Here is a 24,606-nt window from a genome sequence, read left to right as displayed (position 1 = left end):
TTTAAAAAGAAGTGAAGGAGAGAAAATGCATTATATAGTATAATACTGTGGCTATTAAAAAAATCCACATATAAGTGAACCCATGCTGTTCAAACCTATGTTGTTTAAGGATCAACTGTATTTTATATGAAGCATTTGAAGTGGTGGATTATGAATTTGAAATTTCTTTAGGGCTAGGGAGTAGCTAGATATCTGTCCCTTTTGGATCTTGAATATTATTAGCAGAAATTGTTGTTTTTTTGTTATCATTCACCCAGGTGAAGAAGGTGGTAATTTTAGACAGAGACTTTTGAAAGTTGAAAGAGCACTTAGTTTATCGCCATTTCACTGAGCATTCTGGTGGGACTCAAAAGAAAAGGCCATATTAAATCCATCTGTAATACAGAGGTGAGCCTCTCCTCAGCAAGGCAAAGAGAGAACTGGCTCTATATTGAGTACCTGACATGTCCTAGGTGAGGCCTTTTCTGTCTTTCTCCATAATTCTGAGAGATAAGTATTATAATCATTTCACAGAACAGGGATTTAACTTAAAAAATGCTTCATTACAGCCTTCAGCTGACTTATAGGAGACACTATTCTAGGTGACAGTGATACAAAAGTAAAGAATGCTGACACATTAGCTGCCCTAAAGCCCATAGACATTTTTGCCCCGATCCTCAAAAGGCCAGTATGGGTCAGATTCTGAATAGAAAAGGCACTAAGTCATTGCTCATTTCACTACCTCCAATCATTCCAAATTCACTTGTTCTGCTGTGACTTTTCTCCGGACTCTAGCTCTTGGCAGGTTCCCCTTCTGTGTAGGTCAGAAACTAGGATACATCATTGTGTGTGTGTGTGTGTGTGTTTTTTTTTAAGATTTTATTTATTTATTCATGAGACACACGCACACACACACACAGAGGCAGAGACACAGGCAGAGGGAGAAGCAGGCTCCATGCAGGGAGCTTGATGCGGGACCCTATTCCGGGTCTCCAGGATCAGGCCCTGAACTAAAGGTGGCACTAAACCTCTGAGCCACCCGGGCTGCCCGCATCATTGTGTTTTATATTTCACTTGTATCCTGGTGTTATAGGTCAGGCTCCTCACCTTATTACTGATCTTCTCAGCAAAACATCTCTTTGTACAAATTATCATGTAATAACACATCATATCATTTTGTTTCCCCTGGACTAATTAAGACTTTCCCCACATATTATCTCAGGTGACATCAGAGGACCACCATCTTGAGACATCTCTGCTTTATAAATGAGGTAACTAGGACAATTTATCTGAGTCTCAAATGCCACTAAATTTTGGAGCTGTTACTATCTATGACTCCAAGTTCAAAGAATTAACAATTAAGAGGCATCTGATGCTAGGCATTTCCCATGTGATTTACATACATTATTTAATGTAACCCTTATCTAGAAAGTGATGGGGGAAAGATTGGGACCATGGTCTGGTTGATTTCAGGCTTAATCTCTTTTCACATAATCTTCTTTCATAGAGACCGTAATCATCTGTCTTCATAATCAAGCACGCTGCCATTTCAAGTATCCGACATATGAAAGATGGTGGAGAAAACTGGTCCTATTATATAAGGAATTCCAAGACTCATAAAGATCTTATGTGGGTTCAAAGGACTTGTGAATGGCAGGAGAGAGGATAAGGACTCAGGCTATCTGGTTTCCAGTCATTGGCTACCCTATCTATAATCCTAGACTCTTCCACCTTAGTGCCCAAAGCTAAAGAAAATAAAGTCATTAGGTTTTTACTAAAAATCTCCTTAGTGTCCTGCTAATACCGTTATTTTTATCTCTTAGAGAAGGGAAGTCTGGTTTTCCTGGGAGGACAGAACCAGTGGTCTTCCCAAAAGGAAGCATGTTTTTCAGACCTTACTAAACATTCTTAGGCTATGAAAGAATTTTACTTCCATAGATATATCTGGCAAACTCCTGCTTGTCTTCAGTATAATACTTCTCACCTTTTCTTCCTACCTGAGTAGATATAGGTGCCCTTACTTCTGTGCTCCCACGTTACCCTTCATTTTCCGCTGGTACTTAATATATATCATTGCTTAGAAACTCCTTCCTTACTGGTTCATTGCTGTAATAGCTCCTCAGGATTGTTAAATTCAGGACTGAGATGTTTCCATCTATTTGCTCCTAGCAGACAGCATGGGGCTTTGTACATAGGAAATAAATGGATGAGTGGATGTACAAATGAACAGACACTGGATTGGATTAATATATAGCTAAAGAAGATAATAAAGGATTGATTCACTAGTCTTAATTTAAACATTGCTAACTGATCCTTTTTCAATGACTGAATTATAAAGAGACAGCTGGATATCTCTACATATGCATATATAGCTTGAATAGTCTTATATTCATATCTATATTTACCAACATCACCATTATGTGCCCATTTAAAAATTGTCCTGATCCTACATGGAGAGATCACTATTAATGTTTTAGTGCGGACCCTTTTAGACTTTTCTTTACATAGAATGACACAGTCATCTTTGACATGAGATCCATTTTTGGCTACTTTTACCTTTTTTTCTGTACCTCTGTGACTTTGTGTTTCACATGAAAAGTGTTCCTAATTTATAACCAGAAAAAACAAAGTTTTTTAAAAAAAATCTTATATCTTTGGGCACCTGGGTAGCTCAGTCAGTTAAGCATTTACTTTTGGCTCAGGTTATGATCTCAGGGTCCTGGAATCAAGCCCCAAGTTGGGTTCCTTGCTCAGTGGGGAGTCTGCTTTCCCTTCTTCCTCTGTCCCTCCCCCCTGCTAGTATTCTCTCTTGCTTGTACAGTCTCTCTCTCATAAATAAATAAACAAACAAATAATAAATAAATAAATAAATGTTTAAAAAATTAAAATCTTACTTCTTATATTAAAAAACCTAGTACCTTTTAGGTGTTCTCTTAAATTGAGGTAATAATAGCTACTGAACAGAGCTAAAACTCTATAGAGGATCACTATGTTCAAGATAACGTTCTTTTTTTTTTTTTAAGATTTTATTTATTCATTCATGACAGAGAGAGAGAGAGAGAGAGAGAGGCAGAGACACAGGCGGAGGGAGAAGCAGGCTCCATGCATAGAGCCGGACGTGGGACTCCATCCCGGGTCTTCAGGATCACACCCCAAGCTGAAGGTGGCGCTAAACCGCTGAGCCACCCCCCACCCCCGCCCCGGGCTTCCCTCAACATCACGTTCTAAGCATTCTACCTGTATTAAGTCATGATTTAGCAGTTAGGATAACTTAATAAGATTAGTATTATTATTATCTACACTGTAGAAGAAGAACTGAGGAACACATAGGCGTAGTAATTTGTTTTAGGTCATACAGCTGAGAAGTCACCCAGTAGAATTTGACTAAGAGGGAGGGGGGGGAGTTAACACTGATGTTTTTCATATATATTACCTATTTGATCCCTATTTTTATGCCATGAGGTGGAGTATTATTATCTCCCACTGACTCAGGAATCTGTAGCACAGAGAGATGATGTTAGTAATTGAGTCTTCTCATCTTAACAACTGGCAAAGCCTATGTAACAGCCAAATTCCATAATCATTCCATAACACCATTTAGGGATGTTCATGTATTTTAGATTTATTTACTGATGTGTTTATTTATTTGTTTGTTCATTCATGCATGTAAAGATTAATTTGTCAGACACCCACGAACCTATTAATACTGCTGGGCACATGGCAGGCAATACTAGCTTTGCACAGAATGCTGTCTGATAGTTTTTCCACTTTAATGAATAGGGTAGCCCCTGAATCCTTTATTTCTGAAGATTAAATCTAATGAGATAATGTATTCAAATATGAATAGCACAAAGTCTGGCATGTAGGAAGAGCTTAATTCATGATCATTGAATGAGCATTTGCAAAACCTTGATGAATCACATCAAGCAAAGAACACACCAGTTCTAGGGATGTGTTATTTTTCTTTATATAAAAATAAAAACCTCATTGATAAAACTGAAAACATGAAAATTCTCTTTTATTCTCTATTTAATTAAATTTTTGTCAAAACACAGTTTAAAAAATTGAATTCCATAAGGAGAATGTCTTTGATTTCTTATAGCATAATAAGCTAGATACCTGAGTAAATCTTCCATAGAAAACAGTTTTAAAAAAGCAACTTATTTGCAATCAAATGTTAGAAAAAGTAAGGACTTCCCAGGGAGAGCCCAAAATTTGAATGAAGATGAGAACCCAGAAATGGAAGCAGAACACAGAAGTCAGCTCTCTCCTTGCTGGCATTGTTCCTACAGGGAAAAATGGTCTTTGATTTTCATGGCTTCATAGAACATGATGGAAATAGGGCTCAGATAGTCTATACTCTGGAGAGTCTAGTATGAGATCCCACCCCATTATAAACTGTAGTCTAAAGAGTTAGAGCCTCAGTTTAAGAATGAACTAGGGAGAAGCCCATCTTTCCCACTCTCAAACATTGGTGCAGAGTGAAGAGGACAGTGTTTCCCCATAGGAATTCATAAATACACATGGATTTTACCCTAGATTGTCTAAAAATCTTCAACTTGAGAAGATAAGTAAGTGGTGTTTCAAATTTGTGGGAATTTCTAAGAAAAATGAGCATGCAGACAAAATAGGATAACCTTAAAATAACAAAACACCAAAGTAAGATGGAAGAAACACTAGACAACTGAATCAGGTACTCAGTCTTAAGATGTTAAACTTATCAGACAAAGAATATAAACCAAGTGTGTACATCATATTTAAATAAAAAAGAAAAGGCTTCAATATAAGAACTAGTTCTCAGAAATGGTAAAAAAACATCCAAACAGCATCAGGATTGCAATGTATTTAATGCAGGATAAATAAGAAATTCATACCTAGAGACATCATAGTGAAACTGTAGAAAACCAAAGACAAAGAGAAGAACCTACAGGCATCCTGTGGAAGAGAAATATTATTTTCAAAAGAGTGGCAATTATGTTGATAATTGATTTCCAGCAATAGTTAATAACAGTAGTGGTTAGTGAACAGAGTGTAGAAAAATAACTCTGGTTTGAATTGTCAACCTGGAATTATATGTCCAATGAAGATATCATTTTAAGAATGAGGGGAAAATAAAGATTTTTTTTGGCCCAATAAGTGTTTTCTTATAATAAGTCTTGACACTAAAAAAAAAAAAAAATCCAAATTGTATTCTTCATATTGAAAGGAAATGGCCCTATAATTGTAATTCAGATTCTCTAAAAAAATCACAAAAATAATATCATGGGGACTATTTTATATGACCATCATATGATGAGGTTAGAAATCAGTGACAAAAAGACAATTAAAAAATCCAAATTTATTTGGAAATTAGCAAGTCATGATGAGTCAATGAATCAATGACAGTGGGAATAAAAAGATTTAAGAAAGAAAAATAATGTAGAAATATAGAACTGAAATATTTATATTAGAAAAAGAGAAAAGCTAACATTTAATCACTGGTGCACTAACTTCATAGATCTGTGATACAACAAAAGGATAATGCCAAGAACACAAACAGAAGGCAGGAGCAAGGAGCAGAAGTTACCAAAATAGAGGATGGAATTACAACAGAGAGGTCTAATACAATTTATGCCCTGTGGCAAGCTTGATCAGAAATAAAAGGGAAGGCATGACAGACAAAATTAGAAATGAAAAAGGAGACAACTATGGGTACAACAGAGGTTAAGATGCTCAAAGAATATCAGTGACAAACATATATTTAGAAAAATATATACAACAACAAAAATTACCCATGAAGGACTATTAACCAACAATGATACTTTTTATAACCAACAATGATACTGAATCAGTAGTTGAAAATCTTCCCCCAAGGAAATACCTGTCCAAGACAGTTTTATTGCTAAAGGAACAATTTATTCCCTACTACACACTCTTGTCAAGAATAGAAAAATTGGTAAATACCCTAACTCATTTGATAAAGCTAGTACAAACCCATTGCCTAAGTCTAGCAAGGAGAGTAAGAGGAAAGATTACAGGCCATTCTCACTAATACCCATTAAGGACTCGTTGGGCTAATATGCTGGAAAATAATAATGTCATGACCAAGGTGTGTTTATCCCAGAAATTCTAGTTTTGTTGAGCATTAGAAAATCTACTGATATAAATCATTACACTAACAGAAAGAGAAGGGAAAATATACAGAATCATCACAACAAACAAATGATTAAATTTAATATTTATCTGAAATAAAAATAAACAGACTCCTGAAGACCTAGTGTCTTTAATCTGGTATTTGAAGCCTACCAAAATCTGGAAACAAGCTCTCATGCTCTGTTCTGTAACACTGAAAGTATTCCCTTTAAGACTGAGAACAAGGGTGCTCCCTATCACTATTTTAATTTAGCCTTGTTTTGGAGATTCTAACTAGTGCCACCAGGCAAGAATAAAAAAGTATAGAAAATGAAAAGGAAGAAATAAAATTCATTTGCAGATGATATTGTCATCTACATAGTAAACCCTAAGGAATAAACTGACGAACATTAGAATTAATAAAGCATGATCAGACCAGTTGTATTATATCATTTCTAAAAATGTATTTCCAATGACAAACACAAAAACATGGAACTTTGATATCTTAATTTATTATTTTTTGCGAGAGAGAGAGAAAAAGAGAGAGAGTGAGCATGGGGGTGGGTGGAAGGCAGGAGAGGGAGAGAGAATCTCAAGTAAGACTCCCCACTGAGCACTGAGCCTGAGAGGGGGCTCAATCTCAGGACCCTGAGATCATGACCTGGGTAGAAACCAAGAGTCGGTCACTTAACCTACTGAGCCACCCAGGCATGCCTGGAATTTTGGTATCTTAACATTTACAGTGTCATTAAAATATGTGAAATTCCCCAAACAAACCTCTCAAAAGATTGCAAAGCACAATTTTTTGGGAAAATTGTAAAACATTATGAAATTATGTTGAGGAACTTTTCTCTCTGTCTCTGTCTCTGCCTCTCTCTCTCTCTCTCTCTCTCTCTGGAAATGCATGATATATTCAGGGACTGGAAACACAGTGTCATAAAGATGCTGTTTCTCTTCAAAGTTGTCTACAGATTCAATAAAAATCCCAAGAGTGGTGTGTGTGTGTGTGTGTGTGTGTGTTTGACAAGCTGATCCTAACATTTAAGTTAAAAAGTAAACATTTAAGAGCCAACTCACTGATGACGTTCATACGGAGAACATGAATTCTGAGATATCATGAATTACTATAATATTATACTAATTAAGACTTGTGTAGTTGACTTGGGGTAGATACTTTAATCATGGCACAAAAAGGGAAAGCCCAGAAAAAGATCCACCTGTGTATGACAGAGCTGGCATTGCAGATCAGTGTGGAAGGAATCGCTTGCTTGTATATGGTACTGAGAAAATTGTGCACCTGAGTGAAAAAAATTAATCCTTCTTACTTTATCTCATATACAAAGTAACCAAGTCCAAGCTGATGAAAGACCTAGAAGAGAAAGGTGAATTTTATGATGTCTGGAATTCAATAGAATTCAATAACTTAATGAAACAAAGTTTCTTGAAACAATATACAAACTCAAGAAATCATAAAGAAAAATTTGGTATACTCCACTGCTTCAAAATCATGGTCATCAAAGGAAATAAATACCCAAGAAGAATGAAAACTTAAGTCCCAAACTGTGAAAAATGTACACAGTAAATTAATAACTCATATCGATCAACATGAAAAAGACAAAATGTCTGACAGAAAGGTGGGCAAAAGATTTAGGTAATACTGTATGCATACGAGAAAAATGATAGCTAACAAATATATCTGGGTTTTAAAAAAAGATTTATTTACTTATTTTAGAGAGAGCAAGTGTGTGGGTGGAGGGGCAGAGGTAGAGGGAGAGAGAATTCTCAAGCAGATGCCCTTCTGAGTGCAGAGCCTGATGCAGGGCTCAATCCCAGTTCCCTGAGATCATGACCGGAGCTGAAATTAAGAGCCGGACACCTAACTGACTGGGCCACCCAGGCATCTTGCTAATAAATATTTGAAAAGATACTTAACTGCATCTGTCATCAACAAAGGTAAATTAAAATCACCCCCCAGTTGGGTAGAAATGAAACTTGCCAGTATGGAGGTGGATGAGGTTGCAAAACAACCAGGTCATTTACACATACTTGTGGAAGTAAACCATGGCCTGGCAGCTTTGGAAACTGTGATTTTGTCTAGTAAAGTTGAAGGTATGCCTTCTCTGTGAACCAGCAATTTTAATTCTGAAATTATACCCCTACATACAGATAACTCTAGAATGTGTGCCCCAAGACCAGAATATATGCTCAAACAAACTAGAATGTTCTAAGCAGACCTGGTATAAACAGAATCTGGAGAACAACCCTGTTGTTCTATGTCTATTGGTTAGACAGTGGATAATTAAATAGTATTTTATGCACATAAGGAAATAGTATATAACCATGAAATCAAAGGATTTATGGCTGTCCATGGTAGCATGGATCCTCTTTGAAATATAAATTGGGACAGTCATAAAACGGATTGTGGAATAATAGCTAGCTAGTACTTATGGAGCCCACACTATATGTTCCAAGCACTGTTTTCAATGTCTTACACAAATGAGTGCTTCTTCATGAGAAGTGGGTAGTATTATTATTTTATTTTTGCGGTTGAGAGAACAGGCACAGTGATATTTACTAACTTGCTCTAGATCTCATAACTGATAAGTGATGGAACTAGCTGCCAAAAGCAGGTAGTCCGGGTGCAAGCAGGTAGCCTGTGGTATGATTTTTTTTTGGGGGGGGGCTAAGATTCAAAACCAAGCAAAACCAAACAAATTATTTTTAATGATACAAATACAGGTGGTAAATGAAAAATAAAAGCAAGTGAAGGATCTATGCAGAATTCAGGACAGTTGTTCCCTGTGGGGGTGGGGATTTGTGATCACAGTAAAGTGGGTGAAACTTCAAAAGCAGTGATAATTTTTAAAAACAGAATGAGCACCCATATCTGAATTGTTTTATTGTTCTTTATACCTAATGCATATTTTATGACTATTGTTTTGTTTCTAATCAGTATTTAAAGCAATTGAAGAAACCAAAGGAAGAAAATAATGATGGCAGAGGAAATTCTCATGTTTCTTCCTCAAAACATCTCTTGGATCTTTGATGGAATCTATAGAAAAGTCCACAGACAGGGATCTGGATGTAGAATTTTATTATTCAAAGAATTTTTGTTCAAACAACCAGTAATGTCCACAAATAGCAGCACAAATGCCTTTAATTGCATCCTGTCCGAAAGACAACATCAAGGGGCAGCAGAATCCATCCCATCAATGTGGAGTTTTTAAATGTTGCAACTCAAACCCAGGCCCTTATACCTTTCTGATTATAGATTGTGGCACCTTCTTTTCCTCACCAATCCGGAGATGCAGGAAGTCTACCATCCATCATAAACCGCCAAGAAATTCTCTCTCCAATTACTTAGAATCAGTTTTTAAGGAATAAAATTCAAATCATCAGTCAATTAAATGTTACCTCTTCACGTTAAATCCTTATAGAGTTTTTCCAGCTATGGTAGTTAGTCTGTCCCTGCTCCCTCTTCCGTTAGCCGCTCAGTGACATCCCATCAGCTTTCAAGCTCAGCTCGACTGTCACCCCCTCCGTGAGGATGTCTCTTCTACCAAGCACTGCACCCTTTTCCCAAGATTTGTTTCCAGGCAGAATAACTCTGGTGTCCCCTTAGCACTTCACACACACTTGGAGCAAAGAACCCTTTATTAGCATTCTGCTCACCCACTATTAGTTATTTATTGCCATTCTCATCTAGAATGGATGTTCTTTCAGGTGGGATATCAAGCCGTAAGAATCTCTAAATTATATCCTGAATATTCAATAGGAAAGGGTCTTGCATGAAGTAATAATTGTGGTCGTAAAAATAGTAGACAATATCTATTCTAGTCATCTATTGTTGCATAACTCATCACTCCAAAGCAGTGGCTTAGAAACGAGGATTTATTTTTATCTCTCCTGGTTCTCAGCTGGGAGGGTTCCTCTGCGGCTCGGTCACGCTGTTGCCTTTAGGTGGTTACCTCAAAGTTGGGCCAGGCTGAACACCCAAGGTGGCCTTCAGACGCTCATGTCTGTTGCCTAGTGCCCTTTAGCCTCCCAGTCTCTCCATGGGGGCTTCTCACACATGGCTTATACTTGTCCCAGCATGGTGATCATAGCATATGACTGGTGGAAGCCAGCTTCCAAAGGCAGGAGGCAGAGCTGCCTGTTAAAGCCTCTTTCCAGACTTGGCACAGGGTCCCCTCTGTCATCTTCCATTGGCCTGTGCTGTCACAGGCCCACACAAGTTAAAGAAGGTGGAGAAAAAGATTCACTTCTGATGGGAAGCATCCAGGTCACATTGCACTAGAGCATGTGGCCATGTTCAGACAGCACAATTTACCACGTCTATGGACATCTATGGAGTGCACCCTCTATGCCAGACATAGTGCTAAACATACTCCTATATTAAGTCACTATCCTTCTCAACAACACTTTGAGATAGCGACTATTTCCGTTTAATAGACAAAGAAAACGAGGCTCAGAGAGGCTAATTAATTGCCTTAAATGTCACAGCCAGTAAGTGGCAGAGCTGATAATCCCAGTAGGATCACTCTAGAGCCCACTCTCTTAATTACGGTCCTCATTGTGAGAGCTAAATAAATGTTTGACTTTAATACTTCCCTTCTTTGACTAGTTCAGCAGAATGATTTTAAGCTGTTAAAATACGTATCTTAAAAAATATCCCCCCTCCCTCTGAAAAAAGTAATGGGGAAGAATGGAAAGCAAGAAACCATGCAGGAGGGCCTCCTAATTTCAACTTGATATTTGTTCTGTGTTCTTGTGCGTGATCTGATCTCTCTTCACCAGGAATTGTGAGATTCCAGGCAGCCAGGCCTTTGGAAAATTCCTTTTGCTCTTTCTAATGAGTAGCTTTTTCTAGGACTTCCTGATTTTGGTCCCAAATCATGTCCATCCACAGCTTTCGAAAAGCTTTTCAGCTTTTTGGTATCAGATGTATTTGGACATGACCAAAGGTTTTCATGAAGTCAACTTTCCTCTCTTTCCATATTTATTGGTAGGGGATGTTGGATATATGGAAACTAGAATAGGTGGGTGACTAGTGGTTTGGACTTCATGGAGGTCTCAACCAGAAATGCTGGACCTTATTTTCAATTTCTCTGCACATTTACATAATCAAATACTATGTGATCATTACAAACTGTCATCGTGGGTCAGGTTCTCCAAACCACTTGTGGAGCAGAGGCTTATGAGATTCTCCACAGTGGTTGGTTTTGCTAATTGCCAGGTAATAAAACACAGTATCTTAAGACATGGTGGTATTAATAGAGCTTGTCAAATTGGTTCATGAGATGTGTTGTTTTCTAGCAGTGGGAAAATATAAAATATGTCATGTCTAAATGATGGGAGATTGTATAGCTATGGAAATGAGTTTATTAACATTGGAAAAATGTTATGCTAATATTAAGAAACAACATAGAATGCATAGTTTTAGAAGAGACCCTTAAAAGATACCTAGTAATGTAAACCACTCTTCAGTAGTTCTGTTATGGTAATTTTCCTTTGTATGCTTGTCTTTGTATTTTTAAATTTTCTCCAATGAGAAAATTCCTTGTATGATAGCAGTAAACTCAATATTAGAATAAGTCACAGCCTTCTCTATTCTTTGTGATGTTTTTATTTTATTTATTTTTAATTTTTATTTTTTTATTTACTATTTTTTTTTCTTTGTGATGTTTTTAAAGGGCATAAGCATGAAATGTCCAATCTTGTGGCTAGTCAGCAGGAGACTAAGTTTGTTCAGCTGGAAGTTTCCCAAGTGGTGGCAGATGAGTTAAGTCAGGTAGTTCCTTCACCAGCTGGCAGTTTTGCCACTAAGAGGAAAAGGAGGCTACCTTTAAGTCCTCGATTGCCCCACCCCCACCCATCTCCATGAGTCTCAGGAGCAGCGGCACCTGCCACCCCTCACAGGAATCACTGGCCGTGTGTGCAACCTCTGGCAAACGCTGGCCCTGTATCTCAGCTGTGTTTCTCACAGCTTGCAGCTTTTTAATTACCAGCCAACCACGAAGCTGAATGCTAGCTATGCGACTCTGATAGCACCAGTGGATAGGCCTGGCTGGCCCGAAAGCTGGTTCATAATTACTTCTGGGTAACTAGGAAGGCAGCCACACTCTGCTGGGTGCATGACTCTGATCTCAGGATGCCAAAATTCCTGCTTCTCCTTTCCCCAAGATTCAGTGGGATTTACACTTATGAATTCCTGCAAATCAAAACAAAGTTGTTCCCTGAGGTCGAAGGCAGGGGTTGTACATATAGATCATGGAGGGAAATAATGACCTAGAGTTTACAGGGAGTTTTATCATGCATGCATATGGAGGGAAATATCATTTATTGGACATCTCCTGTGTACCAGACACTGAGCTGGGCTCTTTCAAGAGGATCTGATATCCATCCCCACCCAGCGATTGAGTGGCTTTTATCACACAAGTTTTCAAAGAGAAAATATGCCTCTCATAAGCAAAACAATCGTTCAGTTTGGGAATGTGTCCCTGATGAGGAATACGTAAAGATGATATTCTTAATCATCGTGAAGCAGTTCAATATAGCACGATGATGACAGATTTTGGAATCCAAGACATGTGGCTTTAGCTGACTCTGAATTGGGAAACCTCTTACCCTGGGTGGTGTTCTTATGTGGCGACGTGAGAGTGGGGTTTTGTGATGAGTGGCTGCACAGATCCTTGTGCAAATGGCTAGTGGTATGCCAGCCTGGTGGTTTATAGTACTGTTTATTCTCTTTACCCTTCTTTTCGCACAATCAGACTGTCCACTTAGGTGGGAAAAGTATTGCAGAGGGGCACTGGTTAGTAAAATGGTTAGTAAAATTACAGGGTCCATGAATAACACTGCCTTGAAGTTAGCTTTGTTGGTGTCAATACAAACAGGAACTTTCTTCCACTTTTTAAGCTCCCTGCCTCAGAAGGTAGTGAGTCCTTATCCTAAGAGTATTCATGAAGACTCTCAAGTCTGGGGTTACAGCGACAGGTGGGAGCTTGAATTCCATATCTCTAAGACTCTAGCTTTCAATCTGTTTTATTGGTTTGCCTTGTTTACCATCAAAACTCTTGCCCAGGGGCAGCCCAGGTGGCTCAGCGGTTTGGCGCCTTCTTCAGCCCAGGGCATCACCCTGTAGACCCAGGATCGGGTCCCAAGTCAGGCTCCCTGCAATGGAACCTGCTTCTCCCTCTGCCTGCGTCTCTGCCTCTCTCTCTCTCTCTGTCTCTCATAAATAAATAAATAAAATCTTTAAAAACAACAACAACAACAAAAACAACTCTTGTGCAAGGGTGCCTGGGGGGCTCAGTGAGTTAAGCATCTGCCTTCAGCTCGGGTCATGATCCCCGGGGTCCTGGGATTGAGCCCCAAATCTAACTCCCTGCTCAGCGGGGTGCCTGCCTCTCCCTTTGCCTCTGCTCCTCCCCCAAGCTCATGTTCTCTCTCTCTCTGTCTTGTTCTGCTCTCTCTCAAATAAATAAATAAAATCTTAAAAAAACCCTCTCGCCCAAGTAAATGAATATGAAAGACAAATTTTCTGAAGCAAGAGAAGAAATAGGTTATTGTCCGATAATTTGATTGAACCTGTGTCTCTGTGTAATCATAGACTTGTACAGTTCGTTTTACATGTGACAGGACACACAGCATTGCATGCTAGGGACCGTAGTGACACAGCCTTCTCTAATACTCTCAGAGTATAAAGTTTAATCTTGGCAATAAAACTGCCTCATAAAACTTTATGGGTAACAACTGAAATGTCCAACACCAAGGTCAAGATAAAATAAACCACTGGATAAAATACACGTTCACCATTCCTTATCCAAATGTCTTAGGGCTACGGACTCAGAATATTTTGGATTTTAGGAAAGTAATATTGTGTGTGTACTGATACTAGTAATTTCCCCCGTAAATTTTGAAGCAATGCGTTGTCATTAAACACACTAATATTTCTGCTGTGAAATATGTAGATATATTCACAGTAAGTGGGATAAAGGAAGGAACATGCGTAACTTCATTTTATTGCAGCTCAAGTTTTGCTGCCGAATTAGTTACAAATAGTTTTCAGTATTTTGAAGGCTTTGACTTTGGAATTATGGATAAAGGATTGTGAAGCTTATTTAAGCACTAGCCTTAAAACATTGCAGTTTTGAAGAAGACAATAATATGGGACCATGCTCATAACACAAAACAGTTTTACCGAATGAAGGAAAACAGTAGAAGTTTTAAACATAGATTTGCTGAAATTTGAAAATATTACACAAAGATACAGAAAAATGACTTCAGAAGCCTCCAGCAAAATCATGGTTATTTTTGTATGCTAGGATAAATGGTGACTTTTGTTTTCTTTTTTGTACTTCCACATATTTTCTAAAATTTCCATGAGGACTATGAATAATTTTAACAAGGAACAAAGCTAGTTTGCTGTCACACCTTTTCAGCTCATTTCAAAGTGGATGCTGCAGGGGTGCTCGCCCTCCACCAGTCTCCAGTCTGGGATCTCTGAGCGCATCTCCCTCTTGAGTGCCGGAAGCAGCCTGGCCAGGGCAGGGCATTTGCTTACTGGAAGGGCCCAGAAGCAATCACTCTAGTGACCTCCAACTCTTTCAAAACACTTAGAATTGTAGCACCAGGGTTCTTATCAGTTCTGTCCAGAATGATGAAGAGATCCTGGAACCAAACCCCAAGACCCCTTTAATCAGCCCCAATGTAGTAATAAGGTCTGTCTACCCTAACAGCACCAAGGAGTGGGCTTTACATACTTCGATCGATTGTTAGAGAAGCTGAAAGCTTTGTTGCAGGGAGACTAAATATGAAATAGCCTGCTAATTTCAGAAGTAATTTAGAACGATGACATCCAGACTCCTTAGCATTGGTGGTGCTTTCCCATCACTTGCTACATGAGACTAAAGTGGTCTGCCCAACATACAGCTTATATGGTTGGAGGGTAGGGACTACATCTTCCTCATCTTTATAAGGGAGGCACCTAGGTTGAAGCCCAGCACCGTGTATACGCAGTAAATATTTTTGACTGAACTAACATATTTATAGGGAAATACATATGCACATACTTGTGTATATGTACACACACATATGTGGATATATATGTATATATACATGTGTGAGTAAATGTGTAATTTATCTCTATATCATCCTTTCATTTGTATTCATTCATTCATTCATTCATTCATGCATTATAAAAGTGCCCAATGAGAGATAGTAAGGAATTAGCCATAGCTACAAAGACCATTTAGGATTCTAAGTTATAAAATGACAAGAAATTCCAGGTTACAGAGTTGTACAACCTCTCGGAGCAGCATTCTGCAACCCTAGCTGCAGATTAGACTGAGTTAAAGGGTTATAAATAAAGTCATTGTCCAGGTATTCTGATTCCTTTGGTCTGGGGAAGGACACTGAAATTGTTTTCCATTTGAGCCTCCTTGATAATCCTATTGTTCAGTCAGGTTTAAAATCTACTGCCCTGAGTTAACTGGGTTAATGATTTTCACAGAGGAAGGAGTGCTCCCCCAAGGCATAGCAGGACAAAATCTGTGTGTGTGTGTGTGTGTGTGTGTGTGTGTGTAGAGTCATAAATTTCCAAACTATCCTCACGCAACATCCTATCTGTGACTCCCTTCTCTGAGTCCTATCTTGGTGAATGCTGTAGCTGCTTCTTGAGAATGCCTGCGGGGAGACAGTTTCAGGGGCCACTGTTATAGTCAGGTGCATCTCAAACATTAATGTAGCTAGAAATCAACTGGGGAGCTTGTGAAAATACAGATGCCGATTCAGCATCTTAAGAAGAGAAAGGGAGTATTTTTGAAATTATGAAGATTCGGTCTGTCCTCTGTGAGCTTCATAACCCACACAACTTTAACACCAAACTCTTAAAGCTACCTTTTGGAAGTTTGATGAGATGCAATTGCTAAGAGATCAACTGTCTGACTAAAAACCAAGGCTACCTAAAGTCCTCATGAAGTGGAGACATCTCTTTTCTTTACAGAGGAGACTGATGGCATAGAGTGGAATCGCAGGAGGAAACAGAAGCAGGGATGTGGGAGAGGGACTCTCAACCCCAGAACCAGTTGGAAATTCATAGCAGATACTGCTGAGATCGTCAAAGTAATCCCACAGTGCCCTCAAAGAAGGAGGTGGGTCTGAAATTGAAGCTTGCTATAGTGGGTTGAATGGCAGCCCTAAAATATTTCCATGCCCCATTCCTGGGCACTTGTGATTGTGACTTTATGAGGAAGAAGGGTCTTTGCAGATGTCATTAAATTAAGGAGTTTGAGATGAAATCATCCTGGATTAGCCAGGGGGGCCCTGAACCCAATGACAAATGTCCTTATAAGAGGAAAAGGAGGGAGATCCAAGGCAGGCAGAGGAAGAGAAGGTACAGACACGGAGGAAACAACCAGTGAGGGTAGAGACAGCAGAGTGTTGCGGGCACAAGCCGACCTGGGGCCACCAGAAGCCAGGGGCAGGGAGTGGTGATAGTGGTAGTGGTGGTCAGAAGGGATCTTCCCTTGAGGCCTCAAAGTGAGCCAACACCTTGATTTCGGACTTTCTAGCCCCATGAGCTGTGAAAGAATATATTTTTCGTTGTTCTAAGCCACCCAGTTGGGTGGGAAGCGGATGCATCTGCCTTAATGTTCATTCCATGCCACAGACCATTTATTTGTTTATCTTACAATAAAGCTGCTCTTGGCCACCTTCGTCACTGATTATAATTCATCCTCTTTGTCAGGCTACCCTGGATCAGCCAGCTCTCAGACCTACCCTTGCCTCGCCTGCCCAGCCTCCTGTCTCTCTCAGTTTCCTGCAGAGCTCAGTTTCCTGCAGAGCTTCTACAGAAGGAGCACTGGATTGGGAGTCAGACTCAAATTCCAGCTCTGGCTCCTTTCCCACTTTCTGTGCTGCCTCAAAGGAGTCACTTGGACCAGGAAGCTGATGCTTAGAGAAGTTAGCGGTGCCTGCCCTCTGGCTCCACTCGCTGCCGTAGGATCAAAGAAAGGAAGGGAGTCCTGGCACCTGGCGCAGAGGAGATGATCCATAAGCTAGATTCTGAGCCAGACGTGGAGCCCACCTGTGAATTGTGTGCCAGGAAGCTCCCACTGCACTTCTGTGGCAAGAAGAAAAGCAGCAGGCCTGAGCCTGGCTGTGTGTCAGGTACCCCCCTCCCCACCACCTGTGGGCATCTGGGGTGCTAGAGCTGCTGCCTCTATGTCACTCTGGACACCTCCCCTGCCTCCAGCACCCACCTGGGAGACCCAAGCATCACCTGGTTACCCTGGGCTGTTGTTCCTTGGGCTCCCCCCAGCACCAGAAATCCACCCAGAAACCAGTCAGTCCTCCTTCTCCAGGCCACATCCCGCTTCCTGGAGAGGAGGTTAGGTAACTCCCCAAATATCACAGAGCTATAAAATGATGGGGCAGGACAAGGGCTTTACACTAGGTCTGCCTGACTGGGAAACTCATGCCTTGTCTCACACAATGACATTAGAAACAACAGTGCTACCTTTCCAACTGGCAGAATGTAGCCAATAAATAGATACGTAAAATTGATTTTAAAATTAGTACACCAAATTTTCTCAATATAAAAGTTTTTTTTTTTGTGGGTGTGTTTTTCATGATAAATATTTCTTACAGCTTGGAGGTTGTAAGAAAAAATAGCAGAAAATAAAAAAAAATAGCATAGACTTTTTTTTTTTTTAATTTGTTATAGACATCAGGACCAGGATGGATTTTTTTTGCTGCATCAGATTCACATTAGAATATCCTAAACTGACCACATCACCCCACTTGGTGTTCCACAAAGAGATACCTTCTACCTTTCTGCACCGGGGTATGAAGCGATAGGTGGTATTTTGGGGTGCCCTTCTGGCATTCTCTGGTATCTCGTCACTGTCCAGGCCACAACCCCATGCTGCGCGACAAGGAGTGGCCTGCCCGCAAAAAACGTTGGCGCTATGGGAAACATGCTCAGTGAACCCTAACACACACATCCTCTCCAGCTGGGCCCTGAAACTGGAAATGCCCTTCCCACGGGGGCATGTTAACACCCTTCCTTCCTCCTTCCTCCACCAGGAGAGGGGAGATTGGGACCCACAGTGACGTCACAGTACTTACTGTCTGCTCATAGTTCTAGGCGCCCCGCAAATAAGAGGGATCTTCAATTCAGCCTGTGGAAACGAAAAGTAAACTCGTTACTGAGCCAGACACATCATGTTTTAATTCTGGTGAACACGCTACTGTCGTTTCTTGTTAAAACGGGATATAGGTGCCAGCTTAGGGGAAGTGACGGGAAGAGAATCAATCCAGGTAGATAATTGGTTTATTTCTGGAGTGGGGTGTGGGGGGGTACTTTCCCCTGACATGCTGTCCTCTTTCTGTCAGGATCCATCCTGTCTGCCCCGGGGAGCTGAGCACACACATCCTGAGCCTGGTTTTCCCTAGTGTGCAATTGTGTGCTTCCCTTGGGCACCCAGGACGCGTTAGCCCCTGCTCAGCGGGCTCTGCTCAGGGCACCCAGACACGTGCAAGAACGATGCCTCTCCTTTCCAAGCGTGATTCTCCCTTGAAATATTTATTGGAAGCTACATTTCTATAGCGCTTCGCATAGGACCAATATTTTATTTGCGGCTGGTGTTCACCCACATAGGAGAGATTATTAACTCTGTTTACCATATAAATTAGCCACAGAGACCCTGGGAGTATTCAGTAGGAGCCTTACACCAATGATTACATTTAATCTTACACAAAGGCCCCGGGGGAGTATGGAAGATGTTGCCCCCGGTATCAGTTGGGGTTCCATCAAGAAACAGCATGCTCAAATTAGTAATTTGAGAAGTTTAATAAAGAGATGGATTAAAAGGTATGAACAGGATATAGGGAATCCACAAAGGAAAGTGGAGGACCTGGGGGTGCTTTTACCATGCTTGGTCCTGGAGGTTGCCAGGGAATCCAGGGGTCACTGGGACCCAGACACGGGGCTAGTGAGAAGGGTACTGTGGCTTCTGCAGTATAAGAGACACACAGGGAGGGAACACACAGTTCCCTGTGGTGGATGTGCAGAAAACCCCGTCTCACGCTTCTCCTGGCCCGAATCTGCTGCTGTCTCCCACTGGCCAAACTCAACAGGAAGCCAAGGGTGAGTTTCTCTCCGTCAGCCTCCTGGGACTCCCAGCTGACCGTAGCAGAGTAGGGAGTGCACTTCAGTGTTAAGAAGATTGAGGTTCAGGGTAGTTAACTTATGTGCCCAAGATCGCTCATGTGCAAGAAAAGCCCAAATGCACAGAACTCAAAGATGCCATTTCCTGGCCAGCCACCATATTACACCCCCAGTGAGCTCTAGGCACTTCTAGATCATTCTGCCACTCATCTGTTGGCATTTATCCATCCATCTATCTGACTGCCATTTACTGAAAGCTGACTTTTGCAAATATTGTGCCCAATAAGACACAGCCTCTGTCCTCAAGGCATTCCTAAAACTCAGTACAATATAGATGCTGCCTCTCTCTGTGATGGCTGTTATCAAGGTGCTTTGTAAAAACAGATGCGTATAGAACTAAACAAATCCTCTATGTCTTGGAGGACAGGAGAGTCATCACAAAGGAGGTAGTACTTGAACTGAGTCTTCTAGACTAATTCTACATCTTCTTGGTTCAGAATTAGAGAAGGTGTGCCAGGCAAATGCAGTGCCATCTGCAGAGAAATGAAGATGTCAGAATAGGTAGTGTTCCCGAGAGGCTTTGCCCAGATCGGTGGGACCACGAGGGTCAGCAACTTGGATGTTGATAGTATATGGAAAAGAACTTGGGAAGATCCACTGGGTTTTGATCGTTAGGGACCATGCATGACAAAGGATGGGCTTTCGGCTTCAGCTATGTGATCCTGGACCAGGAAGGGCAATGAAAGTTGATAAAAGCCAGACTAAGCTCCAGGTGCTCAGACGTCCTGTGTGTGACTTCACAGCTGCTCACCTCACCGCCTCACCTTCTGCTTCTAGTGAGTGGTAACAGGGAAAGGGGAGGGAGCTGTGGGCTCTCATCCGCTGACAATCCTCTCTGGATGTGGTGTAGACTATCTAGTGCTTGGCCTCTTTGAACATTGTCTCTTCATAGAGGTGGGGAAAAGGGCTTGAACCTTTATCCCTAAAACACAGTCCCGTACTGGACGTTGAAGAATGCTCCTCAGTCCCCATGCTGTCATTAACTGGCTGTGTGACCTTGTAGGAATAGGTGGCGTCTCCTCATTTATAAATGCTAATGCCCACATCTTTCTTTTATTGTGTTGTTCTAAGTATGAAATCAATTGATGAATCTGAAAATGTTTTGCAAACTATAAGGTGTTATGGAAAGATGCTTAGGCAATTAGTTGTATAACAAAGTAAAGCCTGTAGGTTGCTTTAACATCCACCGTGTTATATTTGGCTATCTAGGGTTATGTTGACATTGATTTTCGGATATTAATATTCAGAGGAATTAAATTACTTGATTATGGTCACTCAGGACAGATTCGCACCCCCTTCCTCACATTAGGGCCACCCACCATTTAAATGTGTTGCTTATACACTCACTTCATTTCTTCGAGTGCATCAGAGAGCAGTGTTGAGATGGAAAAAGGAAGACAATTTTTATGGAGGGTCCATTCTGTGCCTGGCTCCTGGCCAGCTTTAGGTACAGAGTGAAGGAATCACAGGGTGCAGGATGGTCTCCTGCAAGGCTTACTGCCTTGGATCTGAGGCCTGGGGAGGTGGCCAGGGAAGACACTGCTTTCCAGCCTCACTTGGCACTCACTGTGTAGTCTTGAGCAATGCATTGAAATGTTCTGCCTCAGTTTTTCACCTGAGAAATGATCAGGTTGGTCCAAATAGGTCCTTTCTAGCTCAAAGATTCTGTAAAATAGTTCTTTCTTTTTTTTTTTTTTTAAAAAAAACAAAACTATAGCTCTTCCATATTTGGTAACACAAATAGTCTTAAAAAAGTTGTATGTATGTAATTATGCTTCTCCCATTTTATTGTCTTCTCTAGTCAAGCTTCCTCCAGAGCAACACTGCAGAGGCTTTGCCAAAGCGCTCACATGAAGGACATCAGGAATGGACAGGGTAGGGACTGGGGAGGAACCCCTTAACTTTTGCCTTGTCCTTAAACCTTTGTGAATTATTTGATCTGTAACAGCTTGTATTATAAAATCTTAACAAGAGTTCAAAAAAGATATTACTAGCAGCTTTCAAGATATGTGAACAGCCTACTGTATAAAAAGAATTTTAAAATGTCATGAAAGGAGTCCAAACTTTCTAGCATTTAAAAAGCAAAATTTGGGGTCTTAGTGACCCACAACAAGCCATCCAAGTAATGGCATGATGTAATGGATGGCACTTTACTTATTTCTTTAAATTCTTTTTTTTAAGATTTTATTTATTTATTCCTGAGAGACACACACACAGAGAGAGAGAGAGACAGAGACACAGGCAGAGGGAGAAGCAGGCTCCATGCAGGGAGCCTGACATGTAACTCAATCCTGGGACTCCAGGATCACACCCTGGGCCAAAGGTGGCGTTAAACCGCTGAGCCACCCAGCGATCCCTGGATGGCACTTTATGAGGCAAACAGCTCTTTGCTTTATTCAGAGCGCCTAAGACCTGTCCCAGAATGCTCTAGTTCTATCTGATCTCAGTCACTTTGTAGAGGATGTCATGAGAATGAGATACGGCGAGTCAGACAGAAAGAATTTCATGTCCATAGGCTTCATGAAGGTGATATATTATAAAAAATGAGCATCTGTATGTGATGAACACCAAACACCTGTTAGGTGTCCCTGCCCCACCATGGTAACCCTGTATGGTCCATATTATCATTCTTGTTTTATACAAAACTAAACTGACATTCACAGAAGTTAAGTAACACACCCTACGTTGCATGTACAATAAGCTGGTGCTGCAAACCATTCCCCTTGGTGCTTTCTAGTTATATGTTGGGACAGCAATCTACCTGCTGTCAGCCTCAGTTTGCTTATCTATAAGGTGGGGGTAACCCAAGAGCTATGGTAGGGCTCTTGTGAGGATATCCATAGGATATCTGAGATATGGAAGGATAGTGATTGAGGCTAAGTTGAACTTTAAGATTAAATGTCCTACATGATTTTTAGGTTTTAGTCTTCAGAAATGAGAAGCACTTCCCTGCCATTCATGACCACTGGTGGGGCAAACATGGGTTCTCACATCTGTCCGCCCTTCAGAATTACCTGGGGAGCTTTAACAAATATTGATGCCCTAGAAAGTTTGATCCGGTTGTTGTGGGGTGTAGTTCAGGTATTGATATTTTTAAAAATGCCCCAGGTATTTTGATGGCGATGGTGGCAGAAGGAAGTGGACATGAAAGCTTCCCTTCTGAGCTCTATCTGCTTGGTGCCATTCACTGGCATTTTCACATTCCTGAGTGAAGTGTCACAGGAGCGCACTTCCACCTGCCTTGCTGTCCTGGGATCATCCTAAATGGAAATTCAGTCACATCAGTGCTTATAAAGAATCCTCTACATGCTTAGAGTTATTTCTAAGTTAATTTTCAGTGAGATGTGTAAAGCAAATCCATCACGTCCAAACACTGATGCCATAGTTAACAGTGGGAAAGGCTTCTAATCTCACCAAGCAGCAATTCCTCTGTCAGGTCTTATCTATGGGCAATGAGTGAGTAAAACTCAGGCTCCCACATCTGTCCTTTGGGCTTGGATTTGTTCATGTGTTCTGTGAATGTTTATTGAGGTTCTACTATGCGGTGGGCACCATCCATCTAAATACGAGGAATTAGAGACCACAGAGCAAAGCCCTGCCTTACAACACTGGTTTGTTTTCTCCATGGTGCTGTAAGCGATTGTACAGAGTGAAATTAAATATGTATCTGTAAATAATAGAGGAACACACAGTGGTATTGGAATGCGGAGGAAGGCATGCCCAGAGGGGTTCAGACAGCTCCTACAGGGTCAGTGGAAGATTTCCTTACTCGTTCCTCTATTGCTCCTTATGAGTCACCCTGAGCCCTACTTAGGGCATAATAATGGAAATAAGGGGGAGACCCCTGCAGGCCATCAAGGGACTTCTGGAACTAGAGATTGTCCAAGATGAAAGAGCATCATTGGATGCTTGCTTTTCTTGCCTTACTCAGCAACCAGGAGAGGCTGCAAGGTGTAGCCAGGGAGAAAATCTCATGTGTTTGCACATTTATTTTTTATAGGAATTGGGGCATTTCTTTCAGTTTCTCTTCCTAGTTAGCCATAGAAACAAAGCCTAAGCATGGCTTTTGTGATCAAAGAGAAATGATCCTCAGGTGCCATCTGTCAGCCACAGCAGGGTCCTTGGTCCAAATGGCACTAATATGGCCAGGGCTGGCTCTGCGGTGGGATGCTGGCAGAAGCACATGAGGTTCTTGAGAAGAGACTACACTCTGCCTGCAGGGGCCCACAGTCAGGGAGGGGCCAGGCGGGAGATCCTGGGGCCGTGGGGAGTCCTCAGGGAGAGGCCACCTCTTTTCACGATGACTGTTTATTTCTCCAACAAGGAGAGATGTCAACTGTATTAAACGTTAGATGCCAGTGCAAATCTAATCCTAAATGCTAACCAACATGGGCACTATAATTGCCTGACTATGTACCAGGTTCCAAAGCCTCGACAAAAGAAACAATACACTTTTAATTAATTTTGACTTAGAAATCTGTGCTTTCATTTCACTGATAGAGTTCTCATGAGATTTACAGACACCTAAGGCTCTGAAGCTCTTTGGGATCCAAAATGAAGCCCAGTTTGAGAAACACTACTATATCCTCTGCTGCCTCCCATTAAAACTCAATCCACTGCTCTCAAGCATAAAGAAGACCCTATCAAAGAGAGGTGCACAGCATGGCTGGGATCCTGAGATTAGGGATGGGGGTCCCTGCCCTAAGCATCCATTTTGGCCACATAACCCTACAATTTTGGAGGATCAGATGGTCCCAATTATTATATTCAATTAGCTTACTAAATACTTTGTGGGTTGAAATCATTTTTTAAAGAAGATAATGGATTTGATGGTTAAAACACATTAATATTTCAGAAAACTATTAAAATAAAGAAAGCAAGGTCCTATAGATAGGCGTTGGTTTAGGATTCCCAAAGAACACACATTAGATTTGTGCTTTAAAACCAGGATGGCTGCTTCTGAGCTTGAAACTGCCTGGGGTCTCAGTGAATATGTTAGGAAGGAGAGACTTGTTTTATAAATGGATTGGATTTGGGTGCGGATCTTAATCCAAAAATAATTAATACCCTTATGGTACCATAAGCAGTTTAAACAATTGGAAATATGTAAAGCAACAAATCACATTTCCTTGTTATCCTGGAGAACTCTTGTTTTCCATTGGGAATTCACCAGTGCTACCAAACAGAGCTTGCAAAGAGACATGTTATCATAAATATTTCTGCTGCATTTCACCTGAGCCCTGATCCGAAATTAATATTTTATGAAGGAAAAACAATGCTTT

The 24,606-nt window shown here is 40.8% G+C and overlaps 1 protein-coding gene and 1 long non-coding RNA gene across 7 annotated transcripts in view; one reads left to right on the top strand and one right to left on the bottom strand.

The window, feature by feature from the left end:
* Positions 1 to 24,606, bottom strand: part of CLNK (cytokine dependent hematopoietic cell linker) — a 202,878-nt gene that overhangs the window by 123,962 nt on the left and 54,310 nt on the right. For all 3 annotated transcript variants that reach the window (XM_077878198.1, XM_077878231.1, XM_077878220.1), the window contains exon 2: positions 18,223 to 18,275. In XM_077878198.1, the coding sequence (XP_077734324.1) occupies positions 18,223 to 18,275 (53 nt within the window). The remainder of the gene's footprint in view (positions 1 to 18,222; positions 18,276 to 24,606) is intronic.
* Positions 1 to 24,606, top strand: part of LOC144301350 (uncharacterized) — a 51,569-nt gene that overhangs the window by 2,046 nt on the left and 24,917 nt on the right. For 3 of the 4 annotated variants that reach the window (XR_013368183.1, XR_013368172.1, XR_013368171.1), the window contains exons 2-4: positions 16,097 to 16,244; positions 16,841 to 18,414; positions 21,126 to 21,199. This is a non-coding gene — a long non-coding RNA (uncharacterized LOC144301350). Of the gene's footprint in view, positions 1 to 16,096; positions 16,245 to 16,840; positions 18,415 to 19,947; positions 20,101 to 21,125; positions 21,200 to 24,606 lie in introns of those variants that run through there. The other variant, XR_013368180.1, reaches the window with a different exon arrangement.

The sequence above is a fragment of the Canis aureus genome, chromosome 2 (assembly GCF_053574225.1).
Source record: "Canis aureus isolate CA01 chromosome 2, VMU_Caureus_v.1.0, whole genome shotgun sequence".
Classification (NCBI taxonomy): domain Eukaryota; kingdom Metazoa; phylum Chordata; class Mammalia; order Carnivora; family Canidae; genus Canis; species Canis aureus.
This window is presented reverse-complemented; position numbering and strand designations above follow the sequence as displayed.